The 21,453-nt window shown below is 36.5% G+C and overlaps 1 protein-coding gene across 3 annotated transcripts in view; it reads right to left on the reverse strand.

The window, feature by feature from the left end:
* LOC150088410 (1-phosphatidylinositol 4,5-bisphosphate phosphodiesterase classes I and II-like) overlaps nucleotides 1-21,453 on the reverse strand; it is a 1,046,313-nt gene that overhangs the window by 147,474 nt on the left and 877,386 nt on the right. For 2 of the 3 annotated variants that reach the window (XM_090369497.1, XM_090369499.1), the window contains exon 28: nucleotides 12,546-12,627. In XM_090369497.1, coding sequence (XP_090225623.1) covers nucleotides 12,546-12,627 — 82 coding nt within the window. The remainder of the gene's footprint in view (nucleotides 1-12,545; nucleotides 12,628-21,453) is intronic. The other variant, XM_090369498.1, reaches the window with a different exon arrangement.

Below are 21,453 nucleotides of genomic sequence, written 5' to 3' on the forward strand. Positions count from 1 at the left end.
TGTTCCATCTTTGATATAGCACCTGAATGCTGTTTTGTGATCACTGTTGATCTTAAGTGCATTAATCCTTTGACATATTCCTTTATACGCGCATTCTCCTTTAAAATAGTATTCACTGTTGAAGCAGCAAGACCTAATTCCCTTGCAATAGATCACAAACTTTGTCCTGCTTCGTACTTTTTAATCATTTTCATTTTTAAATAAATTTTGTTTTGTTTCCTGGCACTACCACCACTTGCACTTTTCATTGGTCGCTTTCCCTTGATAATTTTAATACATAAATATTAATGAAGAGAAGTTTCTGAAAATTTGTATTTTATATGATTGAAGATTTCAATGAAGGGAACACATTTCACCACAACAGCATAAAAACCCACACAATTGCAGTTATCGCAAATGAAATAAGATCGAGTTTACTACTCGTTTATAATTAGATGCACAAACAGAAAAGCCCAATAAACTGGAAAGTGCAAATTTTTTTATGGCCGTGACCTCCAGAAATGTGCTTTAGAAAAATGAAAAATATCACAAAGGCATTCAAAATTGATTTTTATAATGGGAACATATGATAACGATGAAAGGGTAGTACAATTTCCATTATGAATATGACCTTTTTAGAGAGATAAATAGCTTAGTAATATAACAAAATTTTCAACTTCCAAGGACTTGAATTACAAAAAAAAAAAAAAAAAACCCAATGTATTATTTGGTTCACATTACAATATTTTCACGATACCTCCATTTATTCCTACGGGATGCAAAATACATTTCCACAATTTTTTTAAGTTTGCACGGGCTGGGAAAAACTTACATATAGTTGAATTTCCGTAAGTTGAGCATTATGTAAGTCGGGGAGTTCCTGTATAGCTGTTCGCGTTACATCTACCAGACGAAACACAAGTGTCCGGGTTTCATACTGGGAGATCAGTGACCTTGAAAATTCCAAAAAATATGATGAAAACGTTATTGTTATTATTGGTTTCTCTTGCTTATTTTTGTTTGATATTTTTAATTGAGTTTATCAAATCATAATTAATATATCACCATTTTCAATTCAGTAAAAACACTAAAGATACTTTTTTTATAATTAAAACAAAATAGGGTATCACATAGATGCTGTGCAAAAGTCCATATTAAAACTGAGGGTGCAAGTGGTGGAAAATTAGCAGAGAACTAACATACATATAGATAAATTGTTCATAAGTCATTATCAAGCAGAACTTCACTCTCAAGACACAGTTTCATATATTATATGAAATAGAAAATTTGTTTATCATCTGTATAAATATGGAGAAACTATAAAATATAAAACACATTGGTAAGTCATATTTTAACTTCTTAACTTGTTTTTTGATAGGTTTTATATGATATTTACATGATATATATATATATGTTATTTATATGATAGTTTAATTTATGGTAAATTCTATTTCACATTGAATAGTTAAACTATTTTGACAGATGAATATAATTGATATAAAACTGGCAATAAAGCGATCAAGAAGGGAGCCTAAAGTCCCCCTTTAGTTTGGTTGTATGCACCAACAAGGGATTCCTCACCCCCCCCCCCAACCAAGCTCCTTCCTGAAGAACTTCTAGCTCTTGTTGTCTTCTTCTTCTTCTTCTAGATTCCAGTTCACACATGCTGTACGCCTGATGCCTCTCAGATATCCCTTCTTATACCTCTATTTAGTGCAGACTCCCTCTGATGTTCCACAAACTGAGCCCGGCACATCACTCTCCTGACCGCCACTCTGTCTCAACTGTGTGTAACCAGCTCTGAACTCACCTGAACTTATTATTTGGTTCAGAAGTTGTATATGAACTTTGGTTTTGTTTCATTATTTCTTTATATTATATGTTCCATTATATGCACATATTTCTGTGAGTTATAATGTAACATAACTGTTTAACCATTTTTTGTCATTTTTCATGTAGTCCTTTCTCACTGATAAAGCATACTGTAGTATGCAAAATGTATGGGTCACCTGTTTTGCTCCTGTGGATTGCATCATTTGCATGATACCTGGTAGTTCTTCCTATTCGTTTCCATACATTTTACAATCAAGAGGAATAAAGGGTAACAGTTTTACGACTTCCAACTTTTGATTTGCAGAAAGCTAGAAACTGGGTAATTGCAAGCAGTAAAAACAGATGAAAAACAGTTTTTTTTTTTACAAAAAAAAAGTAGGAGTTTGTTGAAAAAAAAAAAGAGGAAAAGAACAGAAAAGATATTTTGGAAAAGGCAAAAGATTTTTATAAATTCCGCACTACACTAGAAATTAAATTTCGCTGACAAAATCAACATTTTATGTTAAAATAGAGCCTTGGAATGATTTACTAATACAGTATGCTTTCACACATTACTTGCCTAGGATTTTTCTGTCTGTAGATTTCTATTTGGATTGGGTGCATTGTTGAAGACTTTGTCTTCTTCATAAATGTTGAGCCAAAGCATCATTCATAACAAAGCTGTCTATACTTAGCTGTCAAGAGCATTTCCAATGTTTCATTAGTGAGAGAAAATCTAAATTCAGTTTTATTTTTAACATGGTTAAATACAGTAAACTGTTGAAATAATGGCATTCCAAACAACAGAACAGTTGAGCTAATGGCACATTGAGAATGGATGTCTACATACAGCATAGATGTCTTGCAGTGCCAAAAAAAAGAAAATGGCAAGTCATGCGATTACTGTATTTGTTTATGCCCACCATTCTGAAACTGAATTCTGTACTGATATCACACATTATACCACTGTTTTACATTTATTTTAAATTAAAAAACCCTCACTGGGTTCTAAAGTTAATAAACCTCATACAGAGAAGAAAAGAAGAACAACATTAAAGCTTAGTGACAAACTTGATATAATAAAGAAAATAGAATAGGGCATAAGTAGGAGTGTATTAATTGGCAGAATATAAAGTTGGATCGTTAACATTGTATAACATTAAACATTCAAAGCACAAACTTTTAGAACTTACAGCATGTTCGGAACTTAACAATAAGATAGCTGATAGAAAAAGTTTAAACACGCCAAAATTAGAAAACTTAGATAAAGTGCTGCATGAGTGGTTTTTATTAAAATGCTTGGAATGTACTGGAATGAATTTTAATGTATTTATTAAAATGCTTGGAATATGAGGGTCAATGATTATTGCCAAAGCAAAAGATTTTAAAGAAAAAATGGGCACTTATACAACAATTGCTTTTACTGATGAATGGTTAACTAAATTTAAGATAAGACATGGAATTAGAAAATTAGACATTGCAGGAGAAAAGCAGTCTGCTGACATAGAGGCAGCTAAAGAATAAATAGTGTGACATTTGAGAAGCTTGTTAATGACAATAATCTTACAGCTAACCAAATATACAATGCTGATGAAACCGGTCTCCACTGGAAATTTTTGCCACAAAAAAACATTGGCAGGTTGCAAAGAAAAAAAAGTGCTAGTGGTTTTAAGCAAAATAAAGAAAGAGTGACAGATCTAATGTGTATAAATGCACTGGGCAAACATACAATTAAACCTTTAGTAATTGGTAAATACCATCATCCGCCAGCCTTGAAGGGAATTATGCATTTGTCAATGACTTATAATATATTTCCTTATTCATCCAAGCATATCCAAAAAAATGCTTGGATGGATAAGGAAATTTTTCAATATCAGTTCACTCATGAATTTGTTCCGGCAGTTCGAAAGAATTTATGTGATATGGGGAAGAGTCCAAATTCTAAATGTGTCTTACTTCTTGATAACTGTAGGGCCCATCCTCATGAATCCAAATTAGTTTATGATTGTGGAAATTATTTTTTCCTGTTATTTACCATCCAGTGTCACTTCTCTCATTCAGTCTGGATCAAGGAGAATTTTAAAATTTAAAATTTTAAATGCTGTTACAAAAGTGAAACAAATGATTAGCAAGGATATCTCCATTCTCAACTTTCAACAGGGCTTCACAATTAAAAATGCAATATATTCTATAGCAATTGCTTGTAATACTGTGAAACCTGTCACTCTGCGAGAGCATGGAGGATATGCCAAGTGTCGTGTCTGCTGACTTACCATCTGATGAAAATGATATTGATGGTTTTAATGTAAGGTCAAGGAAAAGTAATAGAAACATTTCAATCTACCACAACAGAAAATCCTTTACATAGCCTTGAATTTGGAGATGTTGATGCATGGCTTGCTGTTGATAATGAGGTTGAATTATCACAATCATTCTCAGATCAAGAAATCATTGATAGTGTCATTACTCCTGAGAAACTAGATGATGCTTGTTTGTTATTTGGTTTTTATGAGCATTAGCAACTAAGGCCATATTGCTCCGGGGATATGCAGTGGTCATTCCCTGACCTTTCTGCATCCTCCGTATTTGGTGGTCACGGGCGCGAATCCTGGTCTAATCAAGAAGCGTGTGCTATGCACTGCTGCTCCTGCCCACCTGCTAGATGATGCACTTTGTTCAGATGTAAAACAAGAGGACATTGACACAACTGAAAAGATAACTTGGGCTGGTATTTCGAACAAACAGAGGGGTGAAGTGGAAGTGGTTATTTTTTATTTATTTTTTTTTTTTTTTGTTTTTTTTGGCTGATGCTGCATAAGCTTGCTTTCTTGCATCAAATGCCTCTACTAATGCTAATGCTAACTACAACACTCTTCTTTGAATAGACATGCTAAAGGTTGCCAATTTTCTACTAGTCATGTTACACATTTAATCAAAGACAGGAAGAAAATGTGTACATATGTGTTTAAACCTTTGACATTAAAAACGCTTTTACCGTCATTATTTGGAAAAAAGCGTTACATTACCTAGAAATCATGACGAAACCAGATGCTCATGTGTTGTACTTGTTGCGTGCAGTGACACAACAAGTACAACTGAGCAGTGACAAGCTACGCTATACTGTTATATCAGCATAATGATTAATACATGAGTGATTGTGCCAAAATCTACAGCCCAGCATTCAAAGGAATATCGTGAAAGAAAGAAAGAAAGAAAGAAAGAAAGGGAAGTTGGACAGAAATGTGAATCCAGATGAAATTCAACAAGAGTATTTTGTTATGCCTGGGAGTTCTCAAACTGTACCCAAAAAAACTCGAGCTGAAATAATGAAGGAATATCCTGAATGGAAGAAAAGGAAATTAGAAATTCAACCACAGAGTTCTACTATGTTTGATACTTACGAGGAATCTAAAACTCCAGCAGAAAGAACAAAGAAATATCGTGCAAGAAAAAAGGTGAAATTAGAAATGGCTAATAATGAGATTCCCGATTACATCCCTATAGTGTCTACAAGAGCTGACAGTGAGTTTGAAAAACTAGTGTACAAAAACCAATTTCGATTTAGTTGTAATGTTTGTGATTGTTTATGGTTTCAATTAGATTTGAAACCATTTCCAGTAACTTCATATGAATTACTTTAAAATGAATTTCATTTACAAGAAGTGAGTACTTTCATGATGTGTAATACATGTCATATTTCATTAAAAGAGGGACGAATACCAACTATGGCCATGTCAAATGGATGATATATCCAACATATCCTATCATTTGCCTCCACTGGATGTTGTAACTGAGTGTTTGATATCACCACGATTACCCTTTATGCAAATTTGTTGTTTACGTTATGAACATGGACAATTTGGGATCATTGGACAAGTAATCAATGTACTAGTTAATGTAAATACGGTGGTTCATCAATTACCTAGAGAATTAGATGACGATTATGCCATTAATGTACATAAAAAACAAAGACTCATACATAAATCATCATATCTACAAGGATGTGTGCAGAAGAAAATAGTGAAATATGGTTACGGTATTTGATAAATTCACCTTTGTATAAATTATGGCATAAAAGTGAGTGACAATTTCTTGGGCACAAATGATGATAGTGAACAGGAACATTCAGATGAAATTGTGGAACCCATCAACAATGTTGATGAACTATTGATAATTCAATAACAAGAACTTTTCCAGCTATATATTTGGGACATACACAAAAATTTAAAAATGGATTGAAAATTACTCCCTTTATGATGGCATTGAGTAAAATTCGTAGATCTGACTGTTGTGGAGTAACTCCCCAACATTTGCAAATTGCATTTAAATCAGTATGAATAAAAGCTAACATTACTCGTTCTAAATTGGAATCGAAAGAATTTATAAACAAGTCATTACAGTCTAACTTGGCATTTCTAAAATCAATTCCCAATTCAGCATATTATTGAGTCAACGTAAGTGAAATTTGTTTGCCATGATTCGTCAATTAGGAAAACCTACAATGTTCTTGACATTGAGTGCAAGTGAACCAAAATGGCCCGTATTACTATGTATGTTATACAAATTCAGATATAAATGAGAAATTACAACTAATGAAGTTATGGATCTACCTTACATGGAAAGAGCTACATTAATAATTGAAGACTCCATAACATGTGCCATATATTTTAATAAAATTGTTGAGAGTATACTCAAAATTTTAAAATTGAAAATCTATAGTCCTTTTGGGAAATATTATGTTTTGAATTTCTTTAAACGCAATGAATTTCAACATTGAGGAAGTCCACATGCACTTATATTATTATGGATGAACAATGCACCCTCTGCACCATTAGAAGAAAAAGAAGGTGGGATGGAAGAAGCAATTCAAATGAATTTCAACATCGAGGAAGTCCACATGCACTTATATTATTATGGATGAACAATGCACCATCTGCACCATTAGAAGAAAAAGAAGGTGGGATGGAAGAAGCAATTCAAATGATAGTATAACGATACCGATGACCACAAATGACAATCCAATATTAGCTTATCACAAAAAATATCATAAAATGCATACCTCAATAGAATTGGATAATCATATTAATTTTGAATAATTCCTTAAATCAAATCAATGCCAATCAGAAGAAGAATACAGGAACTCCCCAACTTATGTAATACTCAACTTACGGAAATTCGACTTTACGTAAGTTTTTTCCCACCGGTGCAAACTTAAAAAAATCGTGGAAACGTAATTTGCATCCCGTTGGAATAAATGGAGGTATCGCGAAAATATTGTAATGTGAAGCCAATAACACATTGTTTTTTTTTTTTTTGTTGTTGTTTTTCTTTCCGTAATTTGTTCCAAGTCCTTGGAAGTTGAAAAGTTCGCTATATTACTAAGCTATTTATCTCTCTAAAAGGTCATATTTATAATGGAAATTGCAGTACCTTTTCATCATTATCATATGTTCCCATTATAAGAATCAATTTTGAACAACTTTGTGATATTTTTCTAAAACACATTTCTGGAGGTCACTACCAGAAAACGGTAAAAATAATTTGCACTTTCGGGTTTATTGGGCTTTTCTTTTAGTGCATCTAATTATAAACAGGTAGTAAACTCGATCTTATTGCATTTGCGATAATCACGATAACTGGAATTCTGTGGGTTTTTACGTTACGGTGTTATGGTGAAATGTGTTTCCCTTCACTGAAATCTTCAATCATATAAAAAACAAATTTTCAGAAACTTCTCTTAATTCCTATTTATGTATTACAACGATAAAGGGAAAGGGACCAACGGAAACCTCGACAATAACACTGTATTATTGTATGCATTATATTGGCTTTGTATTTGTATCTGTCTTTTTGTGAACGGAGGTCTGCTTATTTCGTTTAGGTTTTTTCTCTTTTTTAGGGAAGTGTGGACGAGTATCCATCTCTTCCTCAACAAGTATTTCTAAGATCGGTTCCTCTAAGACTTCTATTTCATATGTATCCATGTGATCATGAAGAGGGTTTTGTCTTCTGTATCTCTATCTTTAGCATTTGTGGATAATGGGGGGGGGGGGGGGAGAAGATGCATCTGGAAGAATTGTAACTGGTGTGTTGATGGCTTGATTGGAAGTTGTCATTGAGAATGACTTAACTGATGGAGCTAAGATTGAGCGAGCCTAATCAGATATAGAGATGTTGGGAGGGACTGTAACATTAGTTTGAACCGCAGTAGTAGAGGTAGCAATAATACTTATCTGTTTTTGCTGTTGGACAGTTGCTGCGTATGTGCGTGTTACTGCAATTGGTGATATTTGTTTCTTTGCTTCAAGATATGGAACTTTATGCTCGGTTTTGTACTTCTGAATCATTTTTTCTCTTTTCCATGTTTCACAGTCTTTGGAATAAGCTGAGTGAGTTCCTCTACAGTTCGGACACTGTAAAGACTGTGCAGAACATTCAGTATGGATATGATCTTAAGACCCACATGAAGCACATACTGCAGTCCCCTCGACATATTACCTGTGAATGCCCAAATTTCTTGCACCATGCGGCCATTATTGGCCGCATGGTTCAAGAAAGCCTATGGCTTATGTTGCACCAGCCAAAAAAAAAAAAAAAAAAAACTTGAATAAAACAATGATAAAAAAAAAAAATAATAATAATTAATAAAAGAAAAGGAAATTAAACTTATCATCCTATGCGCTTCCCTCACCCGAAGGTACTATCCAGATGTCCCTTGAATTTCCCCAAAATGTCAGCCTCTGCCACCCATGTAGGCAAATTATTCCAGTAATTTATAACTCGATGGCTAAGATAAAACTTCCTGCAGTCCAATCTAAACATTTCCCCCTGTAACTTGAATTTATGTCCCCTAGTTCTAGCATCATTTATAATCTTGAAAATTTTGCCCTCATTCATTTTACTGATGCCTCTCAGAGCCTTAAACACCTCAATCAAATCTCCTCTAAGGTGTCTAGTTTCCAAACTCTGCAACCCACATATTCAGTCTTTCTTCATAAGGACGCCCTTTTGCCGATCTCTACTAGGCGAGTTACCCGTCTTTGCACTCTTTCAAGAAGCTCGATGTCTTTCTTTAGGTCCGGTTTCCATACTTGAACACAGTATTCCAAGTGTGGTCTAACAAAAGCCTTATATAATGGGATTATCATGTCCCTATCTCTACTTGCAAAAGTTCGATAGATCATCGACAGGACACCATGGGCCTTCCTTGCAACCTGTTTACAATGCTCAGAGAATTTCATGTCTGACCGTATCGTAACACCCAAGTCCCTTTCCTCCAGTACTGGGTTTATTCACTCCACCAAGTGAATAAGTTATTTTGGGATTACTGTTTCCTTTGTTGGATTAAAGCATAGCTGCCATTTTTCTGACCATTCCTGAAGTCTATCTAGGTCTCTCTGAAGAAGCTCAGCTTGACAGTGATCATTAACTACTCTACCGATTTTAACATCATCTGCAAATTTAGACATCATGCCCTCTACCCCTTCATCGATGTCGTTTATGAAAATTAAAAGCAACAGTGGTCCTAATACTGATCCCTGGGGAGCCCCATTTCTTACATCAACCCAATCTGAGGAATAGCCATTTATCACAACCTTCTGCCTCCTGCCCCGAAGCCATCCTGCTATCCATCTAAGGATTTTCCCAGTGATTCCAACCCGTTCCATCTTATAAAGCAACCGCTCATGTGGGACTGAGTCAAAAGCTTTGCTGAAATCTAAATAAACAATGTCGAAATTATTCCCTAAATCCAGCTCGTGAGTAACCCTTTCGAAATAGCGAACCAGATTTGTTAAACATGATTTTCCCTTTACAAAACCATGCTGAGTATCCTTGAGAATTTCAATTCGATCCAAACGATCCTGAATTCCACCCTTGATCATTGCTTCCATGATTTTCCCTATCACTGAAGTCAGACTGACAGGTTGATAATTTACCACTTCACTCTTAGAGCCACCTTTATGTATGGGAGATACATTGGCACTTTTCCAATCCAAGGGAATCTCCCCAGAGTCTAGTGATGCTCGCATAATTAGCCTCAATGGTTCAATGCACTCACTTGCCGCCAGGTTTGGTATGTACGGTCGGACACGACAGTTCAAATATCCGGCTTTTACAGAATTTGGTAGATTTGGCAAGTTGAAAGTTAGTATAATGGTTCTGGTTGGAAGCAAAGAGCCATCCCTTTTAATTAGGATTCTCTTGACCTGAATAATGTGTTGATCTGAGAGTTCTTGTTTAATTTCTTCCTCAGATACATGTAGAAGATCCCATTCTGTTATAATTCCTTTTGAATAGTTTAAAGTGGCATGAGGTGACACTTCTATGGGAGTTCCTCTAAGTGTTTTCAATTTAAGTAACTTCTCAGAGTGCTTGTGTTGTGTTGTTTCAACAAGCAGGTCACCTGATTTTAGTCTGTGTACCATTTTTGGTGAGCCAGCAGCATTCTCTAAACATTTCTGGATCAGAAAAGGAGAGAGCTTGCTGACTGGCTGGTCAGTCAAGGAATGTATTATAAGGAAGTGAGGTCAGATATTCTGGTCTGTATCCTTCTTTTGTCTCTTAGCATAGGAAGGGTTGTGATTTTCCTGCTCTCTAGAATGTGTTGGGGCATTGATCCCGAAAGAGTCAGTATTGGTATAGTCCATTTTTGCTCCTTTCAGCCCTTGGCAGATTAACTTTTCTGCCAACGTTTCCGGCCCCGCCACGGGGAGGCAGGAGCAGTGCCTGGTTTGACCAAGTGAGAAGTAGTAGGGGTTAGTAGTAAACTATGAGAAATAAAGAAAGGTGGCTTGCCTTCCTTGCTCTGTACAAGTACTTTTGTAACAAGAGCGATTAGGAAATAAATAGATTTCTTAACGACAGGAAAGTAAAAGAACTGTAAATTGCTTTTGAAAATCGCACTGGAAGCACAGAGAAATAGCTCGGTCACAATCGCTTGGCACCCAGGGCAGGGATATATCTTGGAATCACTTTGATTACTGCCATGTTTTCAGTTACTATGTATAGCAACTGAAAAATGTATAATTTTTCAGCTGCTACACATAGCAGTACATTTGGTACATTTTTCAGAGCCATCGCTTCCTCTTTTTTCCTTATCCATTGAATATTATTAACAATGCCTACCAAAAAAAGTGTACTTCCTCCCCATTTCACCATTTCAAAGGATGCAAATAATCATTCAGCATGTATGAACATCACTGTCACTATGAAATGCTATCTATTTTTGCATTTCTTCATATACAATGCATGCTTTCTTAAAAGCCTGCATTGTATACAGAAATTGAAACACTGCATCCATATACAGCATAGAAAGTAAATGTGTCACCTTTTCAGATTTGAAAAATCTTTTATGTGCCTTGTGAAATTTTATGTTGTATTTCTTTGGAATCTTACTAAAAACACTGTTAATTAGCTTTGCACCACATAAGTACTTTGAAATGACTGCATATTACAGAGAACAATTATCTTGCATTTCAATTTTGCAATGTACTGTAGCATATCTGACAGCCAATCTGTTAATGAAAATAAAAATAACAGAAATTAAAAAAAAAAAAAAAAAAAAATTAAATTTTAACTTAGTTTTACTTTTTTTTTTTTGTGAGGAAAGAAAGACAGAGAAAAACTGTATTTTTGCAAAAAAACAGATGGAGAAAGAGTCAAACTGAGTAAAAAAGACAGATTCTTCATTGCAAATCTGAAGAGTTGGCAGCTAGAAGAGTTGACTGAACAAAACAGTTCAGTCAATAGGTACCACCAAAACACATTATGCTAATCATTCACAACTGTCAAGCACTGGTTAATTTATTGTCAGCAGTCTGTGAAGTATGAGTCATGCTAGCGTATACTAACACTCTTTGACAGTTACCTGCCAGAACACCCCACATATGTGTGGTTTTTAAATACTTTATACCTTACAGAAATCAACTTATGAGTATGATGTATGTAGTCAAGTATGACGTGTATATATACAAAATCAAGCTCATTCAAAAGAAGCAAACATTCCTTATCAGTGAAAAAATAAGTAAGGTAGTTTCATCTCTAATAATGAGGATAAAAAGTAAATTTCAAATTGTTTAAGATCATTATAATTAAACAGCTAAACTGTTCAAAAGTTAAAAAATGCTATTCTCTATTTAAAATCTAGCTTCGTGAAGATATCATTAATGAGAACATGTGGATGCTTTTCTCCCTAGTGTTAAGTATGTTGGGATGACAAATATGGAAACCATAAAAGAACATAAATTATACAAAGGTTCATGTAAAGAACTGTAATTAAGCACAGATTGTTTCTGTTCTTTATAATTAAATTAAAATTGAAGAGGCCTGTGGTACCGGGTTCCATGGATACATGAATAAACAGTACAGTATGACTTGTAACAACAGTAACTAAGTTTAGTAGAAGTATTTAGAGAAACTTTGAAGAGCTTCTGTAATTACATTTACTAAACTTAGTTACGGTTCTTACCCGTCATACTGTACTGTTTATTCATTTAATTAAATTAATTTTATATCTATATTCAGAATTTTAAACATCAATAATAATCCCAGAGACTGGGACTATTACACGGAAAGTGGACAATTCATAATAATCAAAGAAATCATTATTATTTATAAAAGGAGCATTGAAAAGTGAACCAAAACTTAGTGCATTAAAAATATCAATTAAGGAGACTGGGGGGAAAAAATCAATATTCATTTTAAAAAATCACACTTCTGCATTTAAATAACAAATACAAGTAATAGTAACTTACCCTAGCACGGCTTTCTGCACTTAATGTCTGTGGATCCACATCACTTTTTCTCTTTATTATTGGCCTGTGGGTTTGCCAACACCTGTTATCAGACAGGTTCTATCACAGTGATATATAATGTCTAAAAATTTTAAACTTTTCACTTTTATATTAGACACCAAGAGTGTTAATTGGATGTACAACAATAATAAAATAATCTCACGAGTAAAATACAATTAAAAATACTAGTAATCATTCTTAGCTAATGAACAAAATTAGTAAATTAAGGACTATTTTTGGCTGCTATCTACTTTGTAGTAAGCAGTTTTACAACTACTGATATTAAAAAAATACGGCCTTAATAACTAACTAAGGTGAAACAAATTTCCTTAGTCACTGGATAGTGTTTTAAACTGCAATGAGATTTCAACTCGTTACACTTCAAATCTTGGTTGCCAAAAAACATAAGAGAGAAAAGATAATTTTCTGTATAAAACTGCTATTGTATAATATCATAAACATCTAAACTAAAATTTCGATGAAGTAATACTAGATCCATTTGGAGTAACATACTGTCTTTACTGTCATTAACAACCCTGTTAACCTTTGTATCATGTACAAACTTGGACATTAATCCTGATATACCTTCATCAATATCATTTATGAATACACAAAACAACAATGGGCCCAGCACTGAACCCTGGTGAACTCCACTAATAGCATTTGTCCACGAAGAGCAGTGTCCATTGATTACCACGCTCTGTCGTCTCTCACTCAACCATCCCTTTATCCATTGTAGCAACTTACCCTTAATGCCATACCTCTCCAATTTGTACAGCAGTCCTCCATGTGCAATATTATCAAAAGCTTTCCTGAAATCCAAGTATATGATATCAAAATTATTTTTGGCATTCAGTTCCTTTGTGATCACATCATAGTATCCTATCAAATTAGTCAGACAAGACCTCCCTTTAACAAACACATGCTGTGTCTTAACTATTACTGCAGTCTTGTCTAGTTTTTTTTTTTTTTTTTATGTGAACCCCAAACACGAGAGGTATTAGAACCTATAGTACTTAGTACCGTGCTTGGGTTGGAGGTTGAGAAGACGAAAGAAGATATTTGTTGACATTGGACTTGAACTTCTGTAGATTGTAGTTTTCAGGAAATACGTATGAAGGAAGGTTGTTCCAGAAAACGGCAGTTGAATGAATAAATGAGGAAGATGAAAAGTTGGTTCTGCAAGTTTGAAGTTGGACAGTAAACGGATGTTGGCTGGTGGCGGCACGTGTTCGGACTGTTTCGAAAGAGAGAGCGGGAATTATAGAAGCCAATTCAGAAGAACAGTGCCCATGGAAGTATCTGTAGAAGAGGCATGCAGTACATCTATGAGAAAGCAAGTGGAGAGACTCTGTTAGAGATGAATCATTAATTAACCTAACTGCCCTCTTCTGAATGGAATCAAGAAGCCTGAGAGAGGTTTTGGGGGCACCACCCCAGATGTGGGAACAATATTGCAGGGCGGATTTGCGATTTATACAGAGTGAGCAGCTGTTTGGAATAAAAGTAACTCCGACAGCGAAAGAGAAAACCAAGTTTTTTATATGCAGAGGAAGCAATATTTGTAATGTGCTTGTGCCAAGAGAGATTAGAAGTCAGGGTAATCCCCAAAAGAGATATATCATTTTGCCTAGAAATCGGAGTGTCACTAAAGATAACCATAGGAGCAGTAGAATCCTTTTTGCGAGATATAAGACAAGACTGAGTTTTAGAAGGGTTGAAATCAACTAAGTTGTCTTTGCCCCACTGGAGAATTACCTGAAGATCGGCATTTAAGGAATTGGCAGCAGATTTTCGAGAACTTGAAGCTGACTGAGCAGGACAAGGTTTCTCAAAATGGAAAGTTGAATGCAATGTGCTATCATCGGCAAAACTATGGATAGGATTTCCAGTCAATGGAAGTAGGTCATTGATATACAAGAGGAAAAGAGTGGGGGAAAGAACTGAACCTTGGGGGACACTGGCATTAGTGGAGAAGTTAGAAGAGAGAGAGCCATCTACCATCACCCTCAGTGAGCGATCAGAGAGAAAACTGGATAACCAATTACTAAAAACAGTTGGCAAACCATAAGATAGAAGTTTGTTTAGAAGACCTTTATGCCAAACACGATCAAAAGCCTTTGAGATTTCAAGAGCAACTACTTGTGTTTCACCGAACCTTTCCATTGAATTAGTCCATAAATGGGTAACATAAGCCAGAATATCACCGGTGGATCGACACTGACGGAACCCATACTGGCGATCGTTGATCAGATGGAAAGTTTCTAGGTAGTTTAAGAGTTGGCGGTTAATTGATTTCTCCATTACTTTAGAAAGAGTAGAAGTAATTGCAATGGGACGATAATTGGATGGGAGGGATTTGGCACCCTTTTTAGGAACTGGCTGGATATGAGCAAATTTCCAAGCAGAAGGAAAAACACCTTTGGAATAAGCAAGTGAAAAAAGGCGGCAAAGAATAGGAGTAAGTTCAGGAGCACAGGTTTTGAGAACAAATGGAGAAATACCATCAGGACCTGGAGCTTTCTTAGCATCAAGATTCATCAAAATCCTTCTGATATCCTTTTGACGGAAGACCACAGGAGGCATTGAATGGAGCATGTTAGGAATGGTGGGAGGTGTTTTACCAAGATCATTAATACATGAGCTGGAAGAAAAATGGGATGCTAGCAGGTCAGCTTTATACTTGGCTGAAGTGACAACAGAACCATCTGGTTTGGACAGAGGTGGGAGCAGAGATGGGCAAAAGTTGCGACCAATAGATTTGGCAAGAGACCAGAATGCTCGGCTACCATTAGGGCAAGAAGCAAGTTTTCTACTCTTAGCTTGTTCAAACTCTAGTTTGGACTGATTAATAACTGCTTTACAATTGTTGCGAGCTTTGGTGTAGGCAGAAAATGAAACTGAAGAATTAGAAACAAGCCAATTACGATATGCAACATTCTTCTCTTGGACGGCCTTAGCACATTTATTGGAAAACCAAGGATTAGATAAAGGACGAGATTTTAAAGTGGAGTTTGGGATAAAGGATTCCATTCCTGCAAGAATAATTTCACTCACACGACCTGAGCAAACGTTGACATCTGAAGTTTTGAAACAGTAATCAGACCAAGGTAAAGAAGAAAAGAAGTCCCGCAGGTCATCCCATTTTGCATTCTTGTAATGCCAAACAATACGAGGTTGGGAATAGTCATGAGATAAAGGTTCCATTGGAGAAGAGACAATCACCAAGTTGTTTTTTTTTTTTTTTTTTTTTTTTGATTTGGTAGTTGTTGGCGCATCGGCTTCTATGGCCATATTGCACCTCCCAAGGTTTTTGCAGTACTTTGATCCAAGCCCGAGGCGGGAATCGAACCCGCGACCTTGGGTTGCCGGGCAGGTACTTTACCCACTCGGCTAGCCCGGTCGGCGACCAAGTTGTGATCTGAAGTGCCTAAAGGACCTTTCACTTCGACCTTGTACTTAGAAGGGTTGTTTGTGAGAAAAAGATCAAGCGTATTGGCTGTATGATTAGGATTGTCCGGTATTCTTGTAGGTAAATGAACAATCTGTGCTAGGTCATTAGTAATTGCAAAAGCCTCAGCATCTCGACCTGCTGGGTCAGTGTGACTAGAAAACGGAAGCCAGCTGGAGTTGTGAACATTAAAATCACCAAGGAAAATTACCTCACTGTTAGGAAAGTTGGACTGGAGAACGTCAAGTTGCAATGAGAGGAAGTCAAAGAGCTCCAAGTGATTAGTGGAGTTGGGAGAACGGTAGAGACAACAGATGAATTTGACACAATGAGGTATAGAGATTTTAAGCCAGAGAAGATCAAAGAGAGGAGATTCCAAATTGCCAAGTCTCTGACAGGGAATATCAGAACGGACATATGCACAAGTACCACCTTTGAGACGAAAGGAATCATACAGCGAATAATTTGGGCATCTGAGATGAGCAGTAGTTGAATCAACCGATAACTGAGATTCAGTCAGAAAAAGTACATGGGGTTTGGAAGACTGCAAGTGGAAATGGACATCGTTGAGATTAGAATTGAGACCACGTATATTTGTGAAATGAATTAGGAAGTCCTTGGGAGGTTTAGATATTTTCGCAGATAAGCTTGCTCTATTATTTTGGCAATTCATGGCGTATTCAATAGTAAGAAAAAGTGGGTGGAACATGCTGAATGAAGTAATGAAATTTTTGGATATGGCGTACATGTGGTAAGAATATACCCAGATCCTTGATATAACGTGGCCTCAACAATGCTCCCCGCACATACACTACTCGGACTCCCTCCAGTCACTATCTGGCAGAGTAGAGGTAGCAAGATTATACACTAGCTGATCCGGAAGCCTCCTAGAGAGTTACCAATAGATTTGGTCCGGTGTACTAACTAGCGGCCGGCCTGCGAACACCGTTTTAGAGCTGTACCCTCAAAATGTAAGGAATATTGGATCTCGCCACGACATTCATCATAACCTCAAAAATCACCAATCATACTGCATGATGGAAGAGATAGAGAAGGGTTGGCCGAACCTTAGCTCTAGAGACTAAACATGGGTTCCACCACTTCAAGCCTCCAATAAGCAAAGTGGTGGTATTTCACCGGTTGATGAGAGTCATCTACCACCTAGTACTGCCTGGTAACATAGAGGGGCGGCATTCCTCCATGTGGTTTCAGCGCCACACCTCGACCCCTGCTTACGTTGGTTCACACCTGGGTGGTCACCCACCATGTACTTGTGCATAGAGGTTATACCTAGGATTACTAACAGTCCCACCATCGTGAAGGTGCAAGCAGAGGATTTGGCTGTCATAGACCGTCTGGACTTGGCCGAAATTGGGTCCACTTGACTTGAGTGTCACCCGAATATCAGTTCTTTTTTTTTTTTTTTTTTTTGGTAGTTGTTGGCGCATCGGCTTCTGTGGCCATAGTGCACCTCCCAAGGTTTTTGCAGTACTTTGATCCAAACCCGAGGCGGGATTCAAACCCGCGACCTTTGGGTTGCCAGGCAGGCACTTTACCCACCTGGCTAGCCCAGTCGGCGAATATCAGTTCCGTCAGCATTTTAGACTCCCAGGTAGCAAGTACAGCTTGTCTGGCATATCTGAGAGAATGTCTGTGACAACCTCAAGGACCATGCAATGCTTCTTTAGCCAGTGATTCCATTATTTTCTCTGGAATACAAGTTAAACTAACAGATCTATAGTTACTTGTGTCACCTTTTGAAACCCCTTTGTGAATTGGTGATACATTTGCACATTACCAGTCCATGGGGACCTCCCCTGAATCCAAAGAAACTCTCATAATTATGGCTAGGGTTTTTTTTTTTTTTTTTTTTTTTTTTTTTTATGAAAACCCCAAACATGAAAGGTATCAAAACCTATAGTACTTAGTACCGTGCATGGGTTGAAGGAGAAGTATGGGGGGGATGCCGGAAACTTTGCTCTAGAGACTAAACATGGGTTTCACCACTTCAAGCCTCCAATAAGCAAACTGGTGGTTTTGCTAACTCCCTTTGCTGCCTCCTTTAATATAACTGGATAGATCCCCAGGTGCCTTCCTTATGTTTAACTTCAACAATTTCTCCTCCGATTTGCTCTCAGTTATTACAAAATCACTTAGCTCCCTGTTAGAGTTTGAAAACTTCTGGAACTCCCCTCATTGAATAACTCCTCATGTGTGAATGTACATGCAAAATACTCATTCAGTTTATCAGCTACCTGAGCATGATCATCAATAGTCAACCTATCTATGTTAAGTGGTCCAATCTGATTCATCACTTTCCGTCTAGAGTTTACATAAGTAATGAACTATTTGCTGTTTTTCTTTGCATCCTTTGCCAAAGATATCTCATAATCAGAATTCACCTGCCTAACCTCCTTCTGTGACTTGATTACAGACAAGCTTATATCTGCCATAGGCTTCTGATAATTTATATGCATCCCATACATTTTTCTTCTCTGCCACGAGCCTCATTAATTCATCTGACATCCATTTAGGCTTGAACCTTGAACAGTATTTCTTAGTTGGAATGAAAAGCCTATTAGCCTCCAAGATTGTTGGAATGAAAAGCCTATTAGCCTCCAAGATTGTTGGAATGAAAAGCCTATTAGCCTCCAAGATTGTTGGAATGAAAAGCCTATTAGCCTTCCCATTTAAAATTCAACATTGGTAACATCATCAGTTAATCCCACTGTACAGAATTTAGAAACTGTCTGAGACCCCTGCAGTCACCTTTACAAAAGCAAAAGCCCTTCCCTTTAGCCTTGATGGTAGTCACATCTTTAAGTAATTCCCACATCAGTACATTGTGATCACTGTCACGCAATAGTTCCTTTATCTGTAAATTCTTAATGCATGAATAATCACTGCTGATAATCAGATCAAGAGTATTACTCCCTCTGGTTGCCTCTCAAACATGTTGCTGTAGAAAACAGTCATCCAAAAAATCCACAAAAGTCTTGCTAGTGTGTGAATGACCAACACACAAGTTGCAGTAAAAATTTGTAAAGTTAAAATTATCCATTTTTGATGGATAGATGGAGAATATTTTCTAGGGCAAGCTTGATGATGAATTACTCAGCTGTATAATTGCTGCATTAAGTGGAAGTGATACAGAGATGGTGATAAAAAGGAAAACTGCTGCAGCACTTACTCCACTATCAGAGTTTGAACCATCAGTATATATTTTTGTGAAATGTGGATAATTTTGTGTGTGACCAGTATGGAGTTGTTGTATGTTGATATTTGCAAGAGAATGGTTCCCCCAGTTTAGGAAGTAATTGTCACAGGACCATGAGGGAACAAATTGAACTATTTGGATCTTGGAGGAGGACTTTTTTGAGGTGTACATTTTGAGTTTGAGATAGTGCCTGCAATGTGATACCAGTAGGCTAAACTGCTCCCGGCTTATTTCTAAATTACATTGTAATCTGTGGATCACTAAGTATCAGCTAAGTGGGGTGGGTAGGTATGCTGCAAATTTTAGCTGCATAATCAGAAGTAACATCTTTCTTCTGAGATAGAGTGGAACATCATGGGCTTCCATATAATGACTTTTTACTGGTGACATTCTATAAGCACTTATAGCATCCCTGAGGACAGATTGTTGGATAGGAGCAAGCCATGTTAGCACGCTCTCCTTAGCAGAGTCATACACTTGGGTGCCATAATCAGTATAATATCTAGTTCTATACAAGTGAAGCAAGCTGTAGCTGCATGCACCCCATGTTGTAGAAGAAAGAAATCTGAGTATGTTCATTTTTTCTTGCAAGTAGTCTATAGATGTTTGACGTATTCTAAGAAATTCAGCTTACTATCAAAAATCAGGTTATGGAGGTGAACGCTATTCATAACTGAGATAGGATGATTTGTTAAGTGTAGCTCTGAGTCAGATAAATATTTCATTTGTTACAAAAGTGACTGATACTAGATTTCTGATGAGATAGTCATTACACATTCTGCACCATCCATAGCTCAGTAGTGTTAAGTGAGATTTGTAGTTTCACTACAATGAAATATTCTGTGAACTACAAGAAACAGTCAGATTATCAGCATAGGGGTATGAGTTTACAGGGTTGGGAATAAGTTTGGTTATATGATTTATTATTATTTCAAATTAAGGTAGCACCGAGAGCTAAGCCTTGAAGGACTCCTTCCTCATGTATATAGATTTCTGAGAGGACTTGGTAACAGCGGACTTGAAAAGATCTATACTGAAGGAAGTTTTGTATGAAATATGGTAAGTGGACTCTGAGGTTAAGGGAATGAAGATCTTTTAAGATACCAAAGCAGGTGATGTCAAAGGCATTCTCTATGTCAAGGTATACCATAATAAGAATAAATATTTCGAATTATTTCGAAATATTTATTCTTGTTATGGTATACCTTGTATTTCGAATAAATGCATTCCTGATGTTTGTTTCAGCTTTGACCATGAGATCTAGGGATGACTGATTTTTTTCTGAAGCTAAATTAGTTATCAGGATTACACTTTGGGAATCAAGGTACCATGTCAGTGTATCATTTTTTATAGAGGGATAGAGTGACCTTTCCCTGGTTTGGGAATTGCCAGTATATAGGAGTGATGCCAGAAAGTGAAGAATGAATGTTCAATGAAGAAATACTGTAGATGGTCAGCAGCAAAGATAATGATTTGTTGTTATCTAAGTGTTGTTGCAGTATATAATATACTGTGTAGTATATTATATCTAAGTATATAATGACTTATGGAAGTGAAACTTGGGCATTTCACCAAAAGAATGGAAGAGAAGCTGAGAACTACACAGCAAAGAATGGAATGAATTATATTAGTAATCACACTATTAGATAAGAATTAGGTTAGATAAGCATGGATTAGGCAGTAAACTCAAGTAAAGGACTTTCTTATCAAAACTAAAGAACTAAAATGGTCTTGGACAGGACGCATAGCTTGAAGATATGATGACAGATGGACTAAGAAAATAACAGAATGGTTACCCAAGAAAAGCTAGAAGCAGACCTGGAAGACAATGACAGAGATGGACAGATGAAATTCACGAGCTCGTGGGTAGTAAGTGGGTGGCCATTGCACAAAACAGAAGGAACCGGTTGATGGAGAGACCTTCATCCTGCAGTGGAATGAAAATGGCTGACAATGAAGTATATAATATACTGTGTCAGGACCAGCAGCACTGTTCTTTGAGGTATATATGGCTTCTTGAAGTTCTAGCATAGTAAGTGGCTGATTGTATGGTGAAGAAGATGTGGTTTTGAAGTTAAATTGAGATCTTTTGGCTTAAGCTTTAATCTTTTTAAATGAGGGATTGTGTGTGGTTGGGGCAGACAACTGTGAGAATATGTACCTTAGGGCATTTACAATCTCTGCACGAGAAGCTGAGAACT

Source organism: Mastigoproctus giganteus, chromosome 3 (assembly GCF_048544385.1).
Source record: "Mastigoproctus giganteus isolate SK-2022 chromosome 3, ASM4854438v1, whole genome shotgun sequence".
NCBI classification, from domain to species: Eukaryota; Metazoa; Arthropoda; class Arachnida; order Uropygi; family Thelyphonidae; genus Mastigoproctus; species Mastigoproctus giganteus.